Genomic DNA, 20,689 nt, shown 5'->3' with positions numbered 1-20,689 from the left:
GCTGGAAACCCTAAGCCTCCAAAAAAATAAAACCCAGATCTGATGCAAAAAGCTATGATGGCACTCTAATTCGTTATTTTGAACTTCGATTCGAATCGTGATCTCAAATTGACTGTTGATCGAGCATTGTGAATGATTTATAGAGCCAATTAACTATTTTGTGTGGTTTGATTGTCTCACAGTTCTCTGCATCTGAGTTTGATTAGTGAGATTGAGAATTAAGAGATCTCAAGTTTGGTTCAATTCCCCTCAGATCTAGTTCAAAATCCCTCAAATTTGGTTAGAATGTCTTCGATCCTTCCTTTTGTGTTCTTAAAGCCTAATTGAAGCCATCTTTGATGCGATTTGGTTTGATTCTCTTAGATTTGTATTCGAATTGGTTTGATTTTGACTGGTGTGTATTTGATTAGTTTAGATCTTGTGAGTGGCTTGAGTTTGGTTCGATTGTGGTTCGACTTCGGTTCACTTCTGCAGATTTTCCTCTTTGATTCAGTCAGAGTGTTTGTGCTTTGTTTGGATGGCTCAAAGAGGTAGAGGGCAGAGTTTATGCTATGAACATTAGTGATGATGTTGGTGCATATCTATCAATAGGAAGGAATGATGTTATTCAAAATCAAAATCATCGATATGAGATGAAACAAATGACTAGATCAGTTGTTGCTTTAGAAATGGTGTAGTAATTGCAACCTCTTGCAAGTAGGTAGTGGTAACTTTGCTAGCTTCAAAGAGCTTCTTTGAAGTTGTATGTTTGGTATTCCTTTATTCCTCTTAGGAAGTTGTTTTTGAGTTAAGTAGATTGCTTTTAGCAATTGTGTCTGGAGGAAGGAAAGGAGTGTGGTGTTGAATTCTAGCTCGTGATCAGTTTCTCTCAAGTTGTTCTTTTCTAGTGGATGCATAGTCAATCCTGTCAACTTGTCACATCCCTCAACCTTGTTTTGGAAGATGTCATTTGCCAACTTAGTGGTCTCGTCCCGGCAAGATGAGTACTTGTTTGCACTAGTCTACGGGTCAGAGCTGAAGAGGCTTAGGAAAATGGGAGTCTGTCTAAGCTTTAGCGACATGATTTTTATGGACATGATGGGACTTGTCAGTTGTGCGCCTATGGTTGTTTCACCAAGGAAGCAGTACAATGTATTCGTAGAAGGATGAGTTGTGAGATTCATGTTCATGTTGAGCACAGAGATTCATCACCTATTCCTCGCCTAAGGTTTATATGCATGGTATTGCATTGAGCTCACTCAATTATTGCTTAAACTCGAGGACAAGTTTCTTCAAGAGGAGGAGTGCTGTTGTAGTAGAATATATACGGTAAGTGTCAAAATGAGTTCTATGCTTAGCTCTATGCTTAAGTGTCTTAAGTTCTCTACTACGTGTTCTATTAGTTAGGCTATTAGTGGCCTTGGCCTATAAATATGCGATGTAATTTCATTTGTGCTTAGTTTTTGATTGAAGAATATACATATTTATTGGAGTAGAGCTTTAGGTAGCGTTTGGTAGAGTTTTAGAATTATGATTTGAGAATAGAGTTGTATTTTGAGTTTGTGAGTTTTGGAATTATGGTTTGAGTGTGAAAAATTTGTTTGGTTATGAGTTTTGAAAAGAGTGTTGAATTAAGTTTGAAATTTTTGATTTGACATATGATATTTGATTAAAAAACTTACAACTCATAACCAAACATGCAAATTCAAAATTCTATTCAAAGCTCATAAAAAATTTAAAAAAATTCCGAAAATATTTTTATTTCAAATATAAAAATAATAGGTGCCAAAAAAAAAAAAAACCGAACACTATTTTGGTCAACCGGTTGGCCTAACGTCCGGGAGGGTGACTGGGTAGACTTGTTTTCAAAATGGGTGTGGAATCAATTTTTGAAAACGCTAACCAAACATCACAGTAAAAGCAAAGGGTGGAATTAAATTTAGAAAGCTCTACCAAATAGAGCCTTAGTTTCTCTCTGTAACCCTTAAGGGTGTACCCCCTAATTCGGGATTTGTTCTCTCTCTCTCTCTCTCGATTTCAGATTTTTGATTGCATCAATAATTCATTTGAAAATTGATCTTTAGTGTCTAAAATTACACATGACATGATCAATGTTTTGAAACCCGAACCGTTGATCAAACCGGAAAATGGAGGGTCAAGGGTCATTGGTTCAACTGTTGGGTCAACCGGAATCAAACCGTGATGTCATAATTACCTCATAAATATATTTAAAATTATACTTAAATAGAGAATATAAGTATTTAAATAGTTTCATTTATATTAATTTTATATTTTAAGATATATATTTACATAATTATATTTAATGACTATATATATTTATAAAATATATTTATACTGATTATTTTAAATAAAATAAGATTTACTTTGAGATAATAAATTGAAGTTAATAAATACTTTAAGTAGTACAAAGTATTAATGAAGCATCATTGTAGCTCGGTGGTGGAAGTGTTGGAGACTATGCGGAAGGTCCAATGCTCAAACCTTGGTAACAGCATTTTTGCAATTTTCATAATCATGCATGTGGTGCTTCTTTGGGCTTCCAGCGCTGTTGGTTTTGTCACCTGACTACCGGTTCAGCCAGGTAGCCGGTTTAACTGTGGGTTTTTCTGGTTTAACAAAAATAGACCGGTTCAGAGCAAGGTTGTTAAAATCGGGATCCTACGTTGGATCGTTGGAGGTGTTTATAGGATCGGATCGTAGAATCGGATCGAGGATCGTAAGATCCTACCGAAAAAGACAAATTACATAATAATTTAATTTAAATAAATATTTCTTATAAAGTATACACAAAATGAACTTATATTCTATTAAAAAGAAGTGAAGATATTGTGAAAAATATAATACTCCATGTAAAATGTACATATAATATTATGCAATAGAAAACCCGACGGTAAAAGTTCTGTATTTTATCAAAAAAGAAGGTGAAGAAGAAGAAGAATTCTATAACAAAATACTTTACAATGTACAATAATGCATAAAAAGTGAAGAAAAAATATTTAACAATATTGGAAATGAAAATAGATTAAGAACTCAAAAGAGTAGCTTAGTCGAATGATAAGGTTTGTCGTTAGCATCCCTAGTGGAGCGGATTCGAGTCACAAAAATAATTTCTCCAGAAATTAGGATAAAGTTGCAATCATCTTACCATTCTTAGACTTCGCTAAAGCTAAGTTTGTTTTTCCGACTATTTAATTTTCTTAAATTACTGCAATATTTGAATATTTGTTTCCTAGTTCGTTTTTCTTAATCTATTTGATTCAATACTACTTAATTTTTAATATTTATTTTGACGACATAAATTGGTATTTAGACAACAAACATAAAATTTACAACAAAATATGTCATACAATACAAAACAAGGCTTATAAATTGGATCGGATAGGATCGGATTCGGATTGGGATTCCACGATCCTATAAGATCCCACTACTAGGATCGAAAGATCCTACCTACAAAGAGTTTTTTACATGATCCGGATCGATTGTACTCAAATGGATCGTAAGATCGTAGGATCGTAAGATCCGGATTGGGATTCTGATAACCATGGTTCAGAGTCTTAAACGGGTTTGGGGGTGCATCTGGACCGGAACTTGGGCCGGTCGACGGGTCAACTAATTGAACCTTCCGGTCTGGTGCAGTTTAATAAACATTGGACATGATTCCTATGCGCACTAGAAAACAAAATTTGAAGTGCATTTATAAAGAAGTGGTGTGGGAATAACGTAAAATGGACGCATTTTCCATATCGTTGTTCCCAAAAATAGGGGGAAGGTGAGGGAATGGATTAAGTGTATGAAACAAATTTCATAATTTCTTTAAAATAGAAATAAAAGTGTTTTTTTTATTTTATGTTTATGAATGGAAGTTTTAGTAGTTAATGTAGAAAATTATAAAATATGTGGAAAGGTTTTGTTGAGTTGAATTGAGTTCTTCTTACTTTTGATAGGCATTTTGCCATTTTCTGAAAAACTTTTAAGGAATGAAATCTGAAAATTTACTCTATGGTCTATTTTTAGGATAAAATATTTCGAAGTAATAATAAACAGCAAGTGAGTCTGGTTACGCATGTGCAAGCCAACACTTTTGACTTGAGTCAAACATGTATGTCATTGCTTCTGTGTATAATTATTGAACGATGCTTTGTTGAATCTATGATGTTACTATAAGCAAGGGTGCTCCTCATATAGCACTAATAATATTAAGTTCATATCCAGGAGGAAGTTGCCAAAGAGTTTGGTGTACCCGTGCAATTTCAACGTTTCTGGCTTTGGGCAAAGCGTCAAAACCACACATACCGTCCAAATCGCCCGTTGACACCTCAAGAGGAAGTTCAATCTGTAAAGACTTTCTGACTTTGCATCTTTTATTGTCTTTCAGTATACTTCTTTATGCATTTTTCATTTTTTATTTAATTGTTGTTATTATTTTTTTTGAGTTACTTCCACAACTCCATCGTGCAGGACTCCAAGACTCGCTCTTGCTTTGATGCACCTTAACAATATGTGTGTTTATTGATTTGTTTATCATCAGTTTTACATGACTCTTGCTTTTCCCCAAGTTAACCATGCTTTGTTGCACCTTCATTCTCTCATGTTTTGCCCTTTGATGTTTTAAAATATTCATTGTCTCATGGTTTACATCCCTTCCTAGTGACGGCTTGTTTTAAAGCCGTGAGCCCTGGCAAAGCAAACAATATCATTATTGTTTATGATGAGGGCCTACGTGGCCCGTTGGTGGTGGGTTTCATTAGAGTTGGTTGGGAGCGCCCATCTCTAGTGCAATTAGTGGACCAAGTTGGTAGGGGCAGTTCAAAACATTGATGTGGAACTTGGAGGTAAGAAGAGGGAGGTTTCTTTAGTCGGCTCAATTATATTGGGGCCTAAAGAAAATGCCCCTCATCTGTTTTACAGAAGAAAACTAATAGGCTTTTGGATTGGGAGCTTACCTGAGAGTTGCAAGGATGGGGGGAAAGACCCTGGCAATGTCAGGTGAACATCTGAATGAGAAGTTTGTCCAGATGAGGTAGAAGGTAAGGGGCTTGGGAAATTTTGGGGGTGGGGAAGATTTGATTACAGAAAGGGATGGATTGTTGCAGGAATCTGGGGCTCTAACGGGGGAAGTCTTGGGGGCTGGAAATGGGAGAAATTGGAGGAGTAGGGTGCAATGGTTATGGCAGAAAAATCATTGGCCTCGGTTGTTTGGGAAGAGGGGTGCAGTATACAGGGGTGTAAAGGCGTCATTCTTTTTTAAAAATCTTATAGTAACTAAAATCCCAGTCATGTGTTCTTGACAAGTATATCCTGTTACACTATATAGGCTATCATTAACGTTGAGAAACAAGCTGTGTTTTTGGTTATTCTGATTGGATGAATTTAGGGTGGCTGTTAGAGCCATTCATTTGCAAAGAATCATTCTTATATTCTCCCTCCCTCCATCCCACAATGTTATCTCTTTTGGGAATTTCAAATTTTTAAGTGGACATGCAATTAATGCACTCAAATTCAAATTAAAAAGCATTGGTTCTCAACATTGCCCTTTTTTTATTCACATTTTAAGTAACTGTTTATATGGGATAGTTTTGAAATTTTCAGAACAAAAAATTTATGCCTTAAGTTTTTTCCTTGCTTTGCTGGTAAGAAAATGGTTCACCTAATGCTTTTACCTTTAAAAGCTTCTGGATAATTAATGAATAGTTTCTTGTGCAATTCCAATTCCTTGTTTTGCCAATATATGTTGTTTTGATGCAGACAAATGCATTCACGTTTGTAAAAGAGCTTGAAGTATTTGACGCTTGTGGCTGAATTGAGCCTTGATGCCTTCGACACAATTTTATAATGCCACTTGGCTGAGTTTTAGGGTCCCATGAACTCATGTAATCGAGTCATTTCAAGTTCTCTATGGAGTTTTGTTACTTATGGTTGGGTAATTTTATTTTTTCTGGTAGCAATTTGAATCCAGGTTTCCTGCAGTCTGAAATTTAGTTGCATAAAGCGGAAGCGGGGGTGGGGCACATAGAAGAGTCTAAGGTTGATAGTGCCTATTGGGGCGTTTATAATATTATATTATGGGGTTGTTTGGGATGATCTAAATAAGTACACTTTTTGACTTTTTATGAAATATGGGTTGGGTATGGGTTGTGTTTGAAGTGATGTGGTAGAGAGGTGATGTGACTTAAATAAGATGATGTGACTTAAATAGAATAGTGACTTTTTGACTTTTTTGGCTTTTTGGCTTTTTTGGCTTTTTGGCTTTTTTAGTTTATGCCAAACAAGGCCTATATATGTAAATATATTAAGATGTTGTAAATCTATTTTTGTTTTTGTTTTGTGATATATATATATATATATATATAATATGAATAAATATTGGAGATTGGTGTTGACTACAAATTGTTATAAGTAAATGTTACATAAATACAAGTACTAGAATAAATTTGAGTTATTTTTTTACTATAATCTGATAGCCTCTACAAAATTTCTCTTGTGTGGTAGTTTTTCTTTTTATTTTTTTGGAATTCATATGTTCGAGAGATTTCATCTTAGTTGGAAACCCTGTTCTTTCTTGATGCAAGTGTGATGATAACTGGATTTTGTTTTGAATCGTGGAATCATAGTTTTGGAGTGGATTTGTCAATTCTAGGACATTCCTGCAACTAAGTTTTGAAATTTTTGTTTAAGTTTTCAAAATCTGTTTTCTGTATTTTTTTTCCTAAAAAAAACTAAAAAACCTAAAAACTAGTTTGGTAAAAAAACTGAAAAAATAAAAGCACTGTTCATTTCCATATGATTTTCTCTTGTTTGGGAAAAATTGATTATTTATAATTTGAGAATAATTTTTTGGTGTTTATTTTCATTAAACTAGTTTTTTTTTTTTTTTTTCTTCCTCAAAATAGAAAATAGATTTTGAAAACTCAACCAAACAGAGAGATTTCTCAGACATGTGTTGTTTTTTATTAGCAACCTCTTAAAAACTCAAATTTGTTGCATAAATAGATGCTTCTGTTTTTTTCCAGTTAAGTTGCCTGTTTATTCAGTAAATATGGCCGGGTGTGTTTATTCAGTAAATACACCATCTTTTATGGATGAGTAAACTGTTTTCCCCTACTCTCTCTGTGGTTGTGTAGTGTCTGGTGTGCACACTGGCAAGTCTTGCAAGTTAATTTGCATCCTTCATACTTCGAAGGAAAATAGCTATCTATACTTCAGCAGTGAATTTTTGTTTTACTGAGTAGTCCAATCCCCTTAAATAATTATGTTTTCAAGTATTCTATGCTCTTTGAGGAGCAGGGAGGGAATATGCATATTTGAGTCACTCTATAATTGATGATGATATCCTTACGGTTCTGTATCGTTGTGTCATTTTCTGATCTCCTCCCCCTAGCATGCTAAGATGACATCTTTCATGCATTCTGTTTAAAGTGTATCTTGACTAAACTGGTGTGGGTTTTAAAATCCCTTCAATGCATTCTAGGTTGGACAATTGAGAGAGGTATCCAACAAGGCAAATAATGCAGAGCTAAAATTGTTCTTAGAAGTGGAAAGTGGACAGGTAAAGTCTATTTCATTTTTTTGGCACTGGTTACTCACATTGTTTATTATGGACTTCTGTTTTGGTTAAGTCGTATGAGTTTTATGATATGCACATGGAACTCTAGATGTTGAATATGATGTGCACACTATGCAGGATTTGCGGCCGATTCCTCCACCTTTGAAGAGCAAAGAGGAGATTCTTCTTTTTTTCAAACTTTATGACCCTCTGAAAGAGGAGCTTAGGTACTTAAACATTTCTTTCCTTGGGTTGGAATTGCATGTAATTACCAAGGCCCCTTTGTTTCCCTTTTCGGGTAGTTACTGAGGCTTATTTTTTTTCATTTTTCCCCCCTGTTGTCAGGTATGTTGGGCGGTTGTTTGTGAAGTCGAATGGCAAGCCAGCAGAAATATTGACAAAGTTAAATGAGTTGGCTGGATTCAGTCCTGATGAAGAAATTGAACTCTTTGAGGTCAGTTATGTCATTTTAGTAGATTGACTACAATTTTCTTGCTCCCTTGCCTGGTCACATAGCAACAGATTTAGTTCAGGCAGTCATCTTATGCATCCCCTTTAATGTTCAGGAAATAAAATTTGAACCTAATGTCATGTGTGAACGCATTGACAAGAAGCTCACCTTTCGTGGTAGTCAGGTATGAACATGATCAATTGTGAGCTGTTTTTGCTTGTACATTCTGCTCTGGTGTGTATAGCCTATTCTTTTTTTTTGGTGGTCGGATATGCATTAACCATGACTAGCTGAAAGGAAATATTCACCTAAATCTTCTGCAGCTTGAAGATGGTGACATCATTTGCTTTCAGAAATCCACTCAAGTTGATAGTGAACAATGCCGCTATCCTGATGTTCCTTCATTTCTGGAATATGTGCATAATCGTCAGGTATTCCATGAGCCTTAACAATGTGACATCATTATCTTAGAGCTTTTATGCAACATTGTGAGCATGCCAAATTTTCTGATATACAAGGTCAAGCGTATAGGACTCTTTGGAGGCTCTCACATGCCAAACCTTTGAAATTTATTGAGCCACAATTAAATACTGACTCAACCACTAGTTAACATTATGTCACAAAAATCCAAGCTCACAAGCCAGTGAATTCCTTTTATTTTTTGATTGCCCACAAACTCGACATTCCGGAAGGAATCCAAATGGCTAAAATTGGTATCCCACAAAGTTACATGGATGCAAACTCATGTTACATGGACTCTTATATATTTCACAAGGTTCATGTGTCCACCGGATATGACAAGAGTAAGAGTGTTGGATATGTGTCCGAACCTATACCCGATTAGACACGTGAATACTCAAATTTTTTATTATGTCACATAATGCACCTCTCACAACCCCCAAAGCACCACTGTCACCTACTTCCCATAGTTCCACCATCGCTTGCTGCCCATAGTCCTACAACCCCCAAATCAATGGGCAACAAAAACCCCATGTTTCTCTGTCTACACTAAGAAATAATACGTTCATAAAATGTTTGTGTTAGAATTTACCAATTTACTCCTCCACCTACCATCTCCACTAGCACCCACTTCACCTACCACCTCCACTACACTACACCATCTCCACTACACTAGACCTACTACCACCTTCTCTTCCATATATAGGAGTTGTAATACATAACACAAAATCAACAATCTGGTATCTATCAATAAATCAACAATTACATAAATTCTTACATGGTATCAGAGCAAGGTTGAGAAGCTAATAATTCTGCTTCACCGGCGGGCGGCAGCCTCGCCTTGGCCGCCCGCCGGACCTCTACCCATACCTTCACTCCGCTGCTCTCTCTCAACATTTTCTCTCTCTCTCCATGGCGGATGTTCATCATGGAGGAGCACAAGGCATCAAGCTATTTGGCCCAACTCCTACGGCTACCAGCCAAGCCTCTCCTCACATTCAAGCTCGTATCCAAGAGCTGGCCTTCTCTCCTTCTTCCCGTATTATCAGGTTCAACCAGCATCGCAGGACTTCTGTCCTTCTTCCCGTCTGCCACCGTCGTCAACCAAACACCGGCTTGGACACCACCACAGGATGAATGGCATGGTATTTCTTTGGGATACACTTCTGGGTGATCTGGTGCTCTCTTTTCATCTCCGTCTCCGGCTTCTTCTCCGACCAACTCTCCATCACCGGTTCCGATCAGCTCTCTCTAGCTGGGTCTGGCTACTTGATATACCCAACACAAACATAAACAAACAAAAACAGCCAACCCATCTCGGCAACTTGCTCTCTCTGTCAAGGGATCCACCCACACATCCTATCTCCTCTTCTCTCCCTCTCGGAGAACACACAGTTGTACACACACATGCAAGCACAAAAGCACACTACTCTCTCTAATTTTTTTTTTGAAAACACACTTTATTACTCTCTCTCATCCCTTCACGCTTTACACACCACACCACCCCCACTTTCTTTTTTTTATTTTATTTTCGCCCACATACAATAAAAACCACCTCGGCCAATGGGGATAAAGGTGGCGGTGGTTTTGTCACGCGTGAAGCAGACCATGTGTATTAGCTTAAAAGGTGGTCACTTGGCCTTATATTCCTTTGTTAAAAAAAAAAAAAAAAAAGCAGCAGACGGACTGCACACCAAACTCATTTTATTTATGTCGGGGCTCACCCCGATCACCATTTTACATACCAAAAAAAAAAAAAAAAAAAAAAAAAAACAACCCAAACAAAAACAACCACACCCACAGTGAGATTTTTTTCTTTTCCCTTCTCTACTCTGTTGCAGGTCTCTTCTTCTTGCCTCCGTCCTGAGCGGGCCTTGACGGTGTTGCCTCCGTGTTTTTCACGCCGCCGAACACGTTCACTCCCCCATACTCTTCCACTGCAGCATATGGCGGCCCTCCAAATCGGAACATCACGATGGCCTTCCGCTTCAGCTCCTTGTTTTCTGCCCTTAGCACGCTTATCTCTGCTCGCGCATCCTTATACATGCGTTGGAGCAGAGCCAGCTGGGAGTTTAAATGCTGCACCTCATTTGTCCTACTCTGCAGCCGGTTCGACAAATTTGTGACCGCCGTCATGCTTTCCACACATGCCTTCAAAGTATACTGATTGGCCTCCACATCTGACTGCCCTGCCATTCTTTGCTCCACCGACCGCATCGGAAAGTTCAACGGGGCAAACTCCGGGGCGCTTGGTTGAGTTTCCAGTGCCACCGCACCAGTTCTCTCTCTCGTTGACTCGTTGAGGTCGGGAAAGAGGGTGAGCAGCCCGCGAGAAGACGATGAAGCCATTTTCTCAGACAACAGAGTGATACAGAATATCTCTCTCAGCAATCTCTCTCCGAAACTCTCAGAATATCTCTCGCAAGTTTTTTGTCTCCGCCTTTGCCTCCGCCTCAGCCTTCGTCTTATAGCCGAGGCAGCCACGCGCATCGCGCGCCTCATACCCCCAGCCGACAAACGGGCGCACCAACCAAGGCACTCACGTGCCTCGCCATGATGAATCCGGCACACCTTTTAATGAATTGGGCACGCCTTTTGATGGCACGCCTTTTGATAAAATTGGGCACGCCTTTTGAGGGTGCAACTTCACCAACGGTCCGACATGACCCTATAAACTGTCCCGACATTTGATTCCGGTTAGCCTTTTACAACGGTCCGACATGACCCCATAAACTGTCCCGACATTTGATTCCGGTTAGCTTTTTCAACGGTCCGACATGACCCTATAAACTGTCCCGACATTTGATTCCGGTTAGCTTTTTCAACGGTCCGACAAGACCCTATAAACTGTCCCGACATTTGATTCCGGTTAGCCTTTTTCAACGGTCCGACATGACCCTATAAACTGTCCCGACATTTGATTCCGGTTAGCTTTTTCAACGGTCCGACAAGACCCCATAAACTGTCCCGACATTGATTCCAGTTAGCATAAAGTGTCCTCTACAACGTTATGACACCACCATACAGTGTCCTCTACCACGTTATGACACCACCATCCAGTGTCCTCTACACCGTTATGACACCACCATCCAGTGTCCTCTACAACGTTATGGCACACCATACAGTGTCCTCTACCACGTTATGGCACCACCTTTCAGTGTCTTCACCAACGGTCTGACACGACCATACAGTGTCTCCTATCTTTTTTTTATTTTTATGTATTTTCTTGTTTTGTTCCTCTCTCCAAACTCAAGTTGGTTAGTTTCTATCCTCCTTGAGTTTGCGGGGGGCTGTTAGAATTTACCAATTTACTCCTCCACCTACCATCTCCACTAGCACCCACTTCACCTACCACCTCCACTACACTACACCATCTCCACTACACTACACCTACTACCACCTTCTCTTCCATATATAGGAGTTGTAATACATAACACAAAATCAACAATCTGGTATCTATCAATAAATCAACAATTACATAAATTCTTACAGTTTGTAACTGAGATGAGGATATGGTTAAATAGATATTTGGTCGAAGTACAAAAGACAAATGGTAGAAGTAACATAAATTAAAGATGTTGAGTTGAGATAGACCATGCTAAGAAGAAGATGGTTTGGTTATACAAAATGACAACCTGTAGATGCAATAGTAAGGAAGAGTGTCGTAAATGAAAGTGTTTGGGAGGGAAAAACCTAAACTGACATGGAATGCAGTTGTAAAAAATTATATGGATATATTTAATTTAACAAAGCATATAGCCATTGATAGAACGGAATGGCCAGGAAAGAATTATGTAGCTGACACCACCTAATTGAGACATAATGCGTAGTTTGGTTTGGTTTATTTGTGCTGTACACCATTCTATTTCTTTAATGGTTGTTTAGTTGAACTTACATATTTTATATTTTTTCCTAATCCCCCCCAACCCGCAGGTTGGGTGACTGGTGTACAAAAGAATGAGTTGTTTTTTTCTTTTCCCCAAGAACTTACAGTGAAAAGGGAAGAAGTGAACTGTTTTTATCTTTTATTTATTTATTTTATTTTTTTATCTATGTCCTCCCCCGGGCAAGTGATTAGTAATGGAGGACAATGCATTCATTGGGTGTTTGAAGATGTCAAAAATTTTAATGTAGTCGACATTCTAATTACAGCTTTTTGCAATTTTTTCTCTGATGATCCCCTCAGTATTAGTTTTGCACTTGATTTGATGATTCATAGGTTGTTCGCTTCCGTTCTTTGGAGAAACCTAAGGAGGATGAGTTCTGTCTCGAGCTGTAAGCTTTCCTAAATCTTATCTATCATACAAATTTATTCTGTATATCTAATTATTCTGTTTATTATTTGTTATATTAACTTCTTTATGAATTTACTTGGGAAAAAAATATGGTTACCCTCGTAAATTTTTTAGGTCAAAGCTTTACACTTATGATGATGTTGTTGAAAGACTAGCCCGCCATCTTGGCTTGGATGATCCGTCTAAAATAAGGCTTACATCTCATAACTGCTACTCTCAGCAACCTAAACCCCAGCCAATCAAGTATCGAGGAATGGATCATCTATCAGACATGCTGGTCCACTACAATCAGGTTGTAATGTCACTCATTTAGACTTTTTATTTTGCTTTTTATAGTTAGAATAACCACTATTTTCTGATGGCTTAGTTTTCTTCCCTTGTGGACAGACTTCAGATATTCTCTACTATGAGGTATTGGATATCCCTCTTCCAGAACTGCAGGGCCTGAAAACTCTAAAAGTTGCTTTCCATGATGCTACCAAGGACGAAGTGAGTGTGAAATCGAAGCAGTCATTTCTTCATTATATGTTAGCTTTTTGTCTCTCATACAATCTTGATTTAACTATTTTCAGGTAGTAATTCATACTATTAGATTACCAAAACAAAGCACTGTTGGAGATGTTATTAATGATCTGAAGGGGAAGGTAACCATTGCAACTTTCTTTGCTTTCTAACTTGTCATGTACTTCTTTTTTTCATGGAGATGTTGCTGTATTGATTGGACTGCGACAATATTTTTTGTACTTATTGTGCTAAAATTTACTTGTTTTATTTGACAAGAATCCACTCCCCGTAGTTCCTTATTTTGAAACAGGTTGAGCTGTCTCATCCAAATGTGGAACTTAGATTGCTTGAAGTTTTCTATCACAAGATCTACAAGGTATTAAGTAATGTTAAAGCTATTATTGTTACTTTCTGAAGCAAATTTGATAGGTCATTGAAATGGGTGTTAGATAATGTTGAAGCTATTACTGTTACTTCTGAAGCAAAGTTGGTGAGAGCTTATTGAAATGAATGCATCTTGACAGATGGTCTGTGGTTGATGCTTGATGCTGTCCTTTCTACGTTCAAGTTTTTCACTTTTTTTCTTTGTTTCTTTTTCTCTGAACTGCGACTGCATGAAAATATGATTGGTGGATGGAGTTAAATCTTTTCAAAAAATAAAATATAACCAGAATCTTTTCAGAATCAATTTATAATTCTCAAATCACTTCCAAAACTCCTAACGTTTCTGGGTTGATTTCTGGTGAGCTGTGAAATTATTATAGTGTTTACTGAGCACGAGCAATTATGTGTACCTAGCACTACTTGCATCATCTGAGACCTTTTCTATGTTTTGTGATCTTATTCTGCACCATATATGTTACAGATTTTCCCGCTTAATGAGAAGATTGAGAATATCAATGATCAGTACTGGACATTACGTGCAGAGGAGGAAATCAAATTTTTTGTCCTTAGCTGGTTTATTCATGTGGCATTAAGTCCCTTGTGTTTCCTGTTTATACAAGTTTTCTGCAAAAATGATCTTCCAATATTTGTAAAGGTGCTTCCTGCATCTTGATTGTTTGTTTTCTCGACTAACTAGTTATTTAGGTCTATGTTTGGGCTTGGATACGAGTGTCAGGTGCAGGTATGCATCTAAGTGTCTAATTCATTTAATTCTTTTGTCCAAGATATGGGGACATGGAAAATATTCATAAATTTTAATACACTTCTTTTAGTTTCTAGGGTAAAATGATGCTTATAAGGTGTCAGAGAATTTCATGCATAATTTGGAGGTTTTATGCTTGGCTTTCTGTTGGACTCGAAATATGCTTGCTAGGTGAATGTCTAACTACATATGTCAGAAACATATTTCATATCTTTTCCCAAGTGTCGAGTGCCTGACACGGGTACTTAATGCAGTTAGAAGAATCCATGTAAGATAGATTTAGGTCAACACTAAACTTGAAAGAAACCATGCTTTCGATAAACAGCTTGGGCTGTCGGGTAATGCTGAGCTGATTGAGACCGTACCGTAGCCTTCATTGGGGCACCTTGTGCTTTCGTGTTTCCAATAACTATCTAGGAGCTACATGCATTCCATTCAATTTTGATTGTAAGGAATATTTAGGATCATTGAATTAGAAAAAAATATTATAGTAGCTGTGTCTCTTGATTTCCAAAATCTGTAAGAATACACTGTGAGCTAATAATTGATAGATACTAATTTACAACTATTGGTTCTTCAAAGTTGATGGTGGCTTTACTTTTTTCTCCTTTGTCCTTTTCTTTCCTCTCCTTTTTAATGGTTATTTTTCCTTCTCAATTTCATTCGTTTCTTATATTTTCAATTTGTTCCAGTTTTTCTTTCTTTTGTCTTTTTTTTAGGTGTCATGTTGATTATTTCAGGGTAAGTTACAATGACCTCCCTCGAATTTTAGAGATAATACAAGAAGCCCCACTAGGTTACGAAAATTACTCGATACTTCCCTTCCATTAACAAAGACTCTAAATGTGTTAATTGAAGTGATTAATTTACTTTTTTACCCTAAAATGTTTTGTATTTTAAGTGACATTAATGTCAAATGACAAAATTGACCTCTTCTTAACTGTTCAGTTTACTTAATTACCCTCCATTATATCTATTTTATTTCTTCCTCCATTTCATGAGACCACCGCCACCATCCCCCTTCCTCATCACCGGTAATTTCTCTTTTATCATTCCTTCACGTTCCTTTCTTCCTTCATTTCTTTTCATTCTCTTTTCTCATGGCTCTGCAAACTAGCCAAAAGCCACTAGCTACAACCACCAAAGGCCACCAATCGCTGCCACTGCCAACCCGACAACCTCTTTCTTTCTTTCTTCCAGGTCATCTGTCTCTTCCCACTCTCAAACAACAAACAACCACAATTGCCATTGGATATAGAGAGAGTGAGAGTGAAGCCACCACAGGCATCATGCCTAACACCACTGCTAACGCTTCTGTGATCCCCTTCTCTCGCTCTACCCCATCTCGACTCCAACACTTCTGTTGGGTTTTTTTGATCTACTCTGTCAGGGTTTTATATGATTTTGGGATTTGGGAACAAGCTCAATGATGGAAAGCCTTCAACGAAATGGTGGTAAGAGCTTTCAGGTAGGACATGCTGCTGGATTCATGGCTCACAAGGGTATGAGAAAAATATGCGTTGGTGCTCATACCAGGGGCAAGAGCTAGCGGAATGTTTGCGAAGTTGCCCATGATTACACAGTTGATGAGAAAGGAAGCAATGATGGTGTCGATGAGGTCTTTGCAGATTCTCTAAGACTCATTAGGCTAGATGCGGCGGATGTGTTGGTGCTGGATCAGTTAGAGTCGAGGATGGAGGGATTGGAACAGAGGGACATAGTCAGAGATAAAGCATGTGCCACTGTGACAATGGTTTTCTGTTCAACCATTTGCTGAATAGGTTATTTAAAATGAAAAATGAAAAATAAAATAATTTGGCTAGATTTTATTTTTAAAGAAAATGGTAAGTTGTGAATTTAATAAAATATATGGCATTACATAAGCAAAAGATAAGTTCCGGGAGGTGGACTGTTTGTGGGATATATTTGTCACTTATCTTCTTTTTGGGTGTCGGGGAACTCTTTATTTAAGAGTGTCCCAATTTTTTTCTAAGCTAGAGATTGGTTGGCGGTGTGTGCAATGTAGGCTTTTGCCCGTGTTTAGCTTGTTAGGGGTATTTGTGTTTGTATTCTCATTGTCCTGTTGTAAGAGGATGCCTTATCCTCTTTTCATTTTTTGATTTATCAATAAAGCTTTTGTTGTTGATCAAAAAAAAAAAAAAAAAGAAAAAAAAAAAAAGATACCTCATTAATAGCTTATTTACGCTTTAGTCTTTAGACCAATTTATCACAAAGATTTAAGGGAGGACAATGTAATTTTGTCGAATTATGGGGTAGGTTGTAATAAGTTCAAATTACAGGTTAGGTCAGTGTAATTTACCCATTATTTTATTAACTTGCCTTTTGACATACTATTATATCACTAGCTCAACAAGCCATTTTAGCTGTGTTGAATTGACCGGTATAGCAAAATTTTCCTGATCTTTGATTGTTTGGATCGGTTCACATTGTCATATGGAAAGTGTTTTGTAGAGGTTCCTGACTACAGTTGTTCCTCATAACAGATTCCAGAGGAGGAGAAGAACCTTGGTCCTCATGACCGTCTTATTCATGTTTATCATTTTATGAAAGATACAGCTCAGAACCAAGTGGTAAGTTGTTTTGATAGAAAATTTAAAAGCGGTATTGCCATTGTTCCAATCATTTATAAAGTAGTTGGAGCAGGGGATATGAGAGAGTGCTTTTGTTACATATTTGTGAGAGCGCTCCGATCAAAATTAAGGGTTCAGAATGTTTCTGGTGTTTGATGAACCGTGTGCTATGGCTCGACTCTGTTGTCAAAAAGATTTACATTCGTGGAAAGGATGGGCTGCCAACAACTTTCCTTCAAAATCCAGTGTCCAGGAACAACTACAATACCAGTAAACTGAGATTCAGTAATACAAATTGTAATATTTCTTTGTCATTTTTTCCTTTTTAAACAGCAGGTCCAGAATTTTGGGGAACCTTTTTTCCTTGTCATCCACGAGAGTGAGACTTTGGCTGAAGTCAAAGTACGCATACAGAAGAAATTGCAGATTCCTGAAGAGGAGTTTTCAAAGGTATAATATTTTTATTTTTGGGAGAATTACAAAAAAAAGGTTTGAGCCTTGTAACAAAATAAATCTAAATTTTTTAATTTTGTCAATTTAAACAGTAATATTTTGATTTGTTTTTTGTTTAAACCATTTTCTTATTTTCATTTAGTAAAATCGATGGAAGATGGGTATTTTAGTCATTAAACTCAATATAGATATACATAAAATGAAAAATGTTAAAATAGATTAGCCTGTGTCCAAAATTTTCAGAATCTTTCTCTATTTTAATATTATAAAAATCTTCATATTCTGACCAGTAACTTGTGATTCAACAAATTTGCAAGGCTGGTCATCTCTCTCTCCTCTCTCTCTCTCTATATATATATATAATCTTGATATAGTTGCTTCTATTCCCTCTCCCTCTCTGTCTCTCTCTCATGGTTATACCCTGTTTTTTTTTTTGTTGTTGTAATTTCTCCTTTATTTTTTCTTGCAGTTAATATTTTTCTTGGCACACAAAACTGTGTATACTGTGTAACCTTGTCTTTCAACATTATGATGCAACATTCTCTGTGAGAATGTGTTTGGTTAATTATTTTACTGTAATTTTTCTAAAATTACTGTTTTTCCTCAGTGGAATTTTGCATTTTTATCTTTGGGTCGTCCTGAATACCTTCAGGATTCGGATGTCGTTTCCAGTCGCTTTCAGGTGCACATAAAATTCTCTCTCTCTCTCTCTCTCTCTCATCTGCGTACACGCAAGCAGAAGCATTACACGCTCCCATGCATGTGCATGCATAATTTTTTTTTTGAGGTGATTAATGTTTTCTCCCTTCTATTTTTCACTTTTTTTTTTATTTTAGAGAAGGGATGTCTATGGTGCTTGGGAACAGTACCTTGGATTGGAGCACTCAGACAACACTCCAAAAAGGTCATATGCAGCCAATCAGGTATACAAGTGCCTCGAATTGATTTAAATTGCTTAGATACAAGTTTAGGAAAGTATGTGGTCTAAAAAATCAGCGGAGATGTTTTTCTTTATGCCTCTGGCTTGTGCTGTTTGTCTCAATTTTGTGGCTAATATAGTAAACTTTTGTGCTAAAATTGTATTAGTTTATGACTTCTAAAGTTATTAATGCTGTGTTTGGTTAGGGGATTTAGGAAGGGATTTGGAAAGGGAAAGGGAAAAGGTGTGTGAAACTATGTGAAATGTAGGTATATTTTTTTCACATTTCACCTACCTTTTCCATTTCCCTTTCCAAATCCCTCATCAAATCTCTCAACCAAACACAACATAAGAACTTGTAGTGACCTTAAATCTCAATTGTGCAGAATCGACACACATTTGAGAAGCCAGTGAGAATCTACAATTAGGAAATGCCAACTGAATCTCTGCCAGTGCTGCCGAATCTGATAACCCTCTGATGGAATATGACGCTTTGTGAAGAAGACACCAGCAGCAAAAAAAAAAGAAATAGAAAAAGCGAGCAGCGAGATATTGTGAGGTTTAGTTATCATTTTATTAAATCTGTAATCTTTTAATACGGGGTGGTAGAGCATATGCAGCATATCCTCCATAGTTTGGACATGCCTCCCCCTGCTCTCTCGCACATGTGCTTGCGCAAGAACCAGCGTGAGGGTGAGGTGCTTAGGTTTTTTATTCCATTGTAATTTGGGGATATATAAGATTTTGGGTTGGGTGATGTATAGTGTATAGGTATGTTTTTGGACATTTCCTTTCTTTTCCCTTTTCTTTCTGTCTGATTCTCCATTTCTAGTTTTATTTTGTGTGCATTATAAGTGGGGGATCTGTGTAATGTTTGTTTTTTTGGTTACTATTTCTGGGTTTTTCCAGATTTGTGCAAAAGGAACTTGTATTTTCTTTGCTGTCCAATTGTTATCCAGCTGTTCTAATCCCTGAGAGCAAGGATCCTCTAGAGTGATTTTTTCTTAAAGTTTTCTAGAATGCTACATTGTGTGGTTGAGATTTACTGACAAGTCACATCAATTTTTCTGACGTGACTTGCCAGTAAATCTCAACCACACAATGTAGCACTCTAAGAAAACTTTAGAGAAATTTCACTTTAGAGGATCTTTGGTGAATCCGTGAAGTTAATTGTTGAAACAGCTGCCTTCAATTGATAGGAAAAAAAAGGAAATAAAAGGACAAGACAATCTAAAACCTGTTCACCTTGTTTGGTTTTGATTAATTTTCTAAAAATTAATTTTTTTTTTTATATATTTTTTTTTTGTTTTTGTTTTTAGTAAAGTTTTAAAATAATTGTAGTGATTTTATATTTTTTTTATTTTAACTTTTTAGATACACTTAATGTAGATGTACTTAAAAAAAATATTTGTAAAAAAATATTTTAAAAAATTAATAAATATACAATAATACATAAATGTATTAATTTTTGTATTTTTATTTTTATTTATTTTTATTGTGAATTTTTTACAGATTTTTTTTTACAAATATTATATTTTTTAAAATATTTTTATGTTAGGTGTATATAAAAATTAAAAAAATTGTTCACAATATTAAAAAAGTTCAATAAAAATATGGAAAATACAAAATTTAATTTTTTAGAAAGTGGGTTTAATTTTTTGAAACTATAAAGTAGATTCAATTTTTTGAAATCAAAAGACTCGTGGATGTGTTTTTTTGTTAAAAATATGGATTAATGACACTGGTCACCAATATACTGCACCTGAAATCCCACTTCAACCCCTCTATTTTTTATTTTATGTTTTTTGGACAGGCAATTTGCTAGCTTCTAATCAGTGTGAGTCTCCTGTAAGATTCTGTTAACTATCTAATTGTGTGTTTAATTGTTTATTTTAATTAGCATTTTTACATTAAAATTTGATTTAATACTTACAGCCAGCGTTGAATTTTTCTCAAATTTAAATTTCAATATGAGAGAATTTGATGTGCCTATTGACCCAACACGGATCCTGTTTTGATTATTCGAATTATTTATTTTGTAAAATTCTTAATATATATCGTGAATGAAAAAAATTAAATTAATTCAATAATTATTGTGTGTTTAATTATTTATTTACAATTAGTGACTTTTTTTTTTATGACAAATTTTTCTCATAGGACCTATTAGATAATAAGTCCATTTATTAGGACCTATACGTAAGTATCCCTTATTGAATAACTAAAAATCTGTGATTTGACTGAACTTAGCACTGATGGTAGAGTTAATTTCCTTGAGTGCATTCTTGGTTCTTAACATATATCATGGAAAAAATTAAATCAATTCGATA

The 20,689-nt window shown here is 36.4% G+C and overlaps 1 protein-coding gene across 18 annotated transcripts in view; it reads left to right on the top strand.

The window, feature by feature from the left end:
- Positions 1 to 19,310, top strand: part of LOC145814627 (ubiquitin C-terminal hydrolase 12-like) — a 37,511-nt gene extending 18,201 nt beyond the window's left edge. For 3 of the 18 annotated variants that reach the window (XM_082911557.1, XM_082911548.1, XM_082911549.1), the window contains 17 exons: positions 4,213 to 4,335; positions 7,469 to 7,546; positions 7,682 to 7,770; positions 7,889 to 7,997; positions 8,110 to 8,178; positions 8,318 to 8,425; positions 12,673 to 12,728; positions 12,863 to 13,040; positions 13,136 to 13,237; positions 13,321 to 13,392; positions 13,545 to 13,628; positions 14,118 to 14,291; positions 16,904 to 16,990; positions 17,324 to 17,440; positions 18,051 to 18,125; positions 18,280 to 18,366; positions 18,749 to 19,310. In XM_082911557.1, coding sequence (XP_082767683.1) covers positions 4,213 to 4,335; positions 7,469 to 7,546; positions 7,682 to 7,770; positions 7,889 to 7,997; positions 8,110 to 8,178; positions 8,318 to 8,425; positions 12,673 to 12,728; positions 12,863 to 13,040; positions 13,136 to 13,237; positions 13,321 to 13,392; positions 13,545 to 13,628; positions 14,118 to 14,291; positions 16,904 to 16,990; positions 17,324 to 17,440; positions 18,051 to 18,125; positions 18,280 to 18,366; positions 18,749 to 18,790 — 1,650 coding nt within the window. In that variant the 3' untranslated portion in view covers positions 18,791 to 19,310. Of the gene's footprint in view, positions 1 to 4,212; positions 4,336 to 7,468; positions 7,547 to 7,681; positions 7,771 to 7,888; positions 7,998 to 8,109; positions 8,179 to 8,317; positions 8,426 to 12,672; positions 12,729 to 12,862; positions 13,041 to 13,135; positions 13,238 to 13,320; positions 13,393 to 13,544; positions 13,629 to 14,117; positions 14,292 to 16,903; positions 16,991 to 17,063; positions 17,441 to 17,912; positions 18,023 to 18,050; positions 18,126 to 18,279; positions 18,367 to 18,748 lie in introns of those variants that run through there. The other 15 variants (XM_082911553.1, XM_082911550.1, XM_082911552.1 and 12 more) reach the window with 15 other exon arrangements.
- Positions 19,311 to 20,689: the final 1,379 nt, after the last annotated feature.

This window comes from Camellia sinensis, unplaced genomic scaffold (assembly GCF_055761805.1).
Source record: "Camellia sinensis isolate YWXY unplaced genomic scaffold, ASM5576180v1 Unanchor12, whole genome shotgun sequence".
Classification (NCBI taxonomy): Eukaryota; Viridiplantae; Streptophyta; class Magnoliopsida; order Ericales; family Theaceae; genus Camellia; species Camellia sinensis.
Note: the sequence above shows the minus strand (reverse complement) of the source record. Positions and strands in the feature narration are given on the sequence as shown.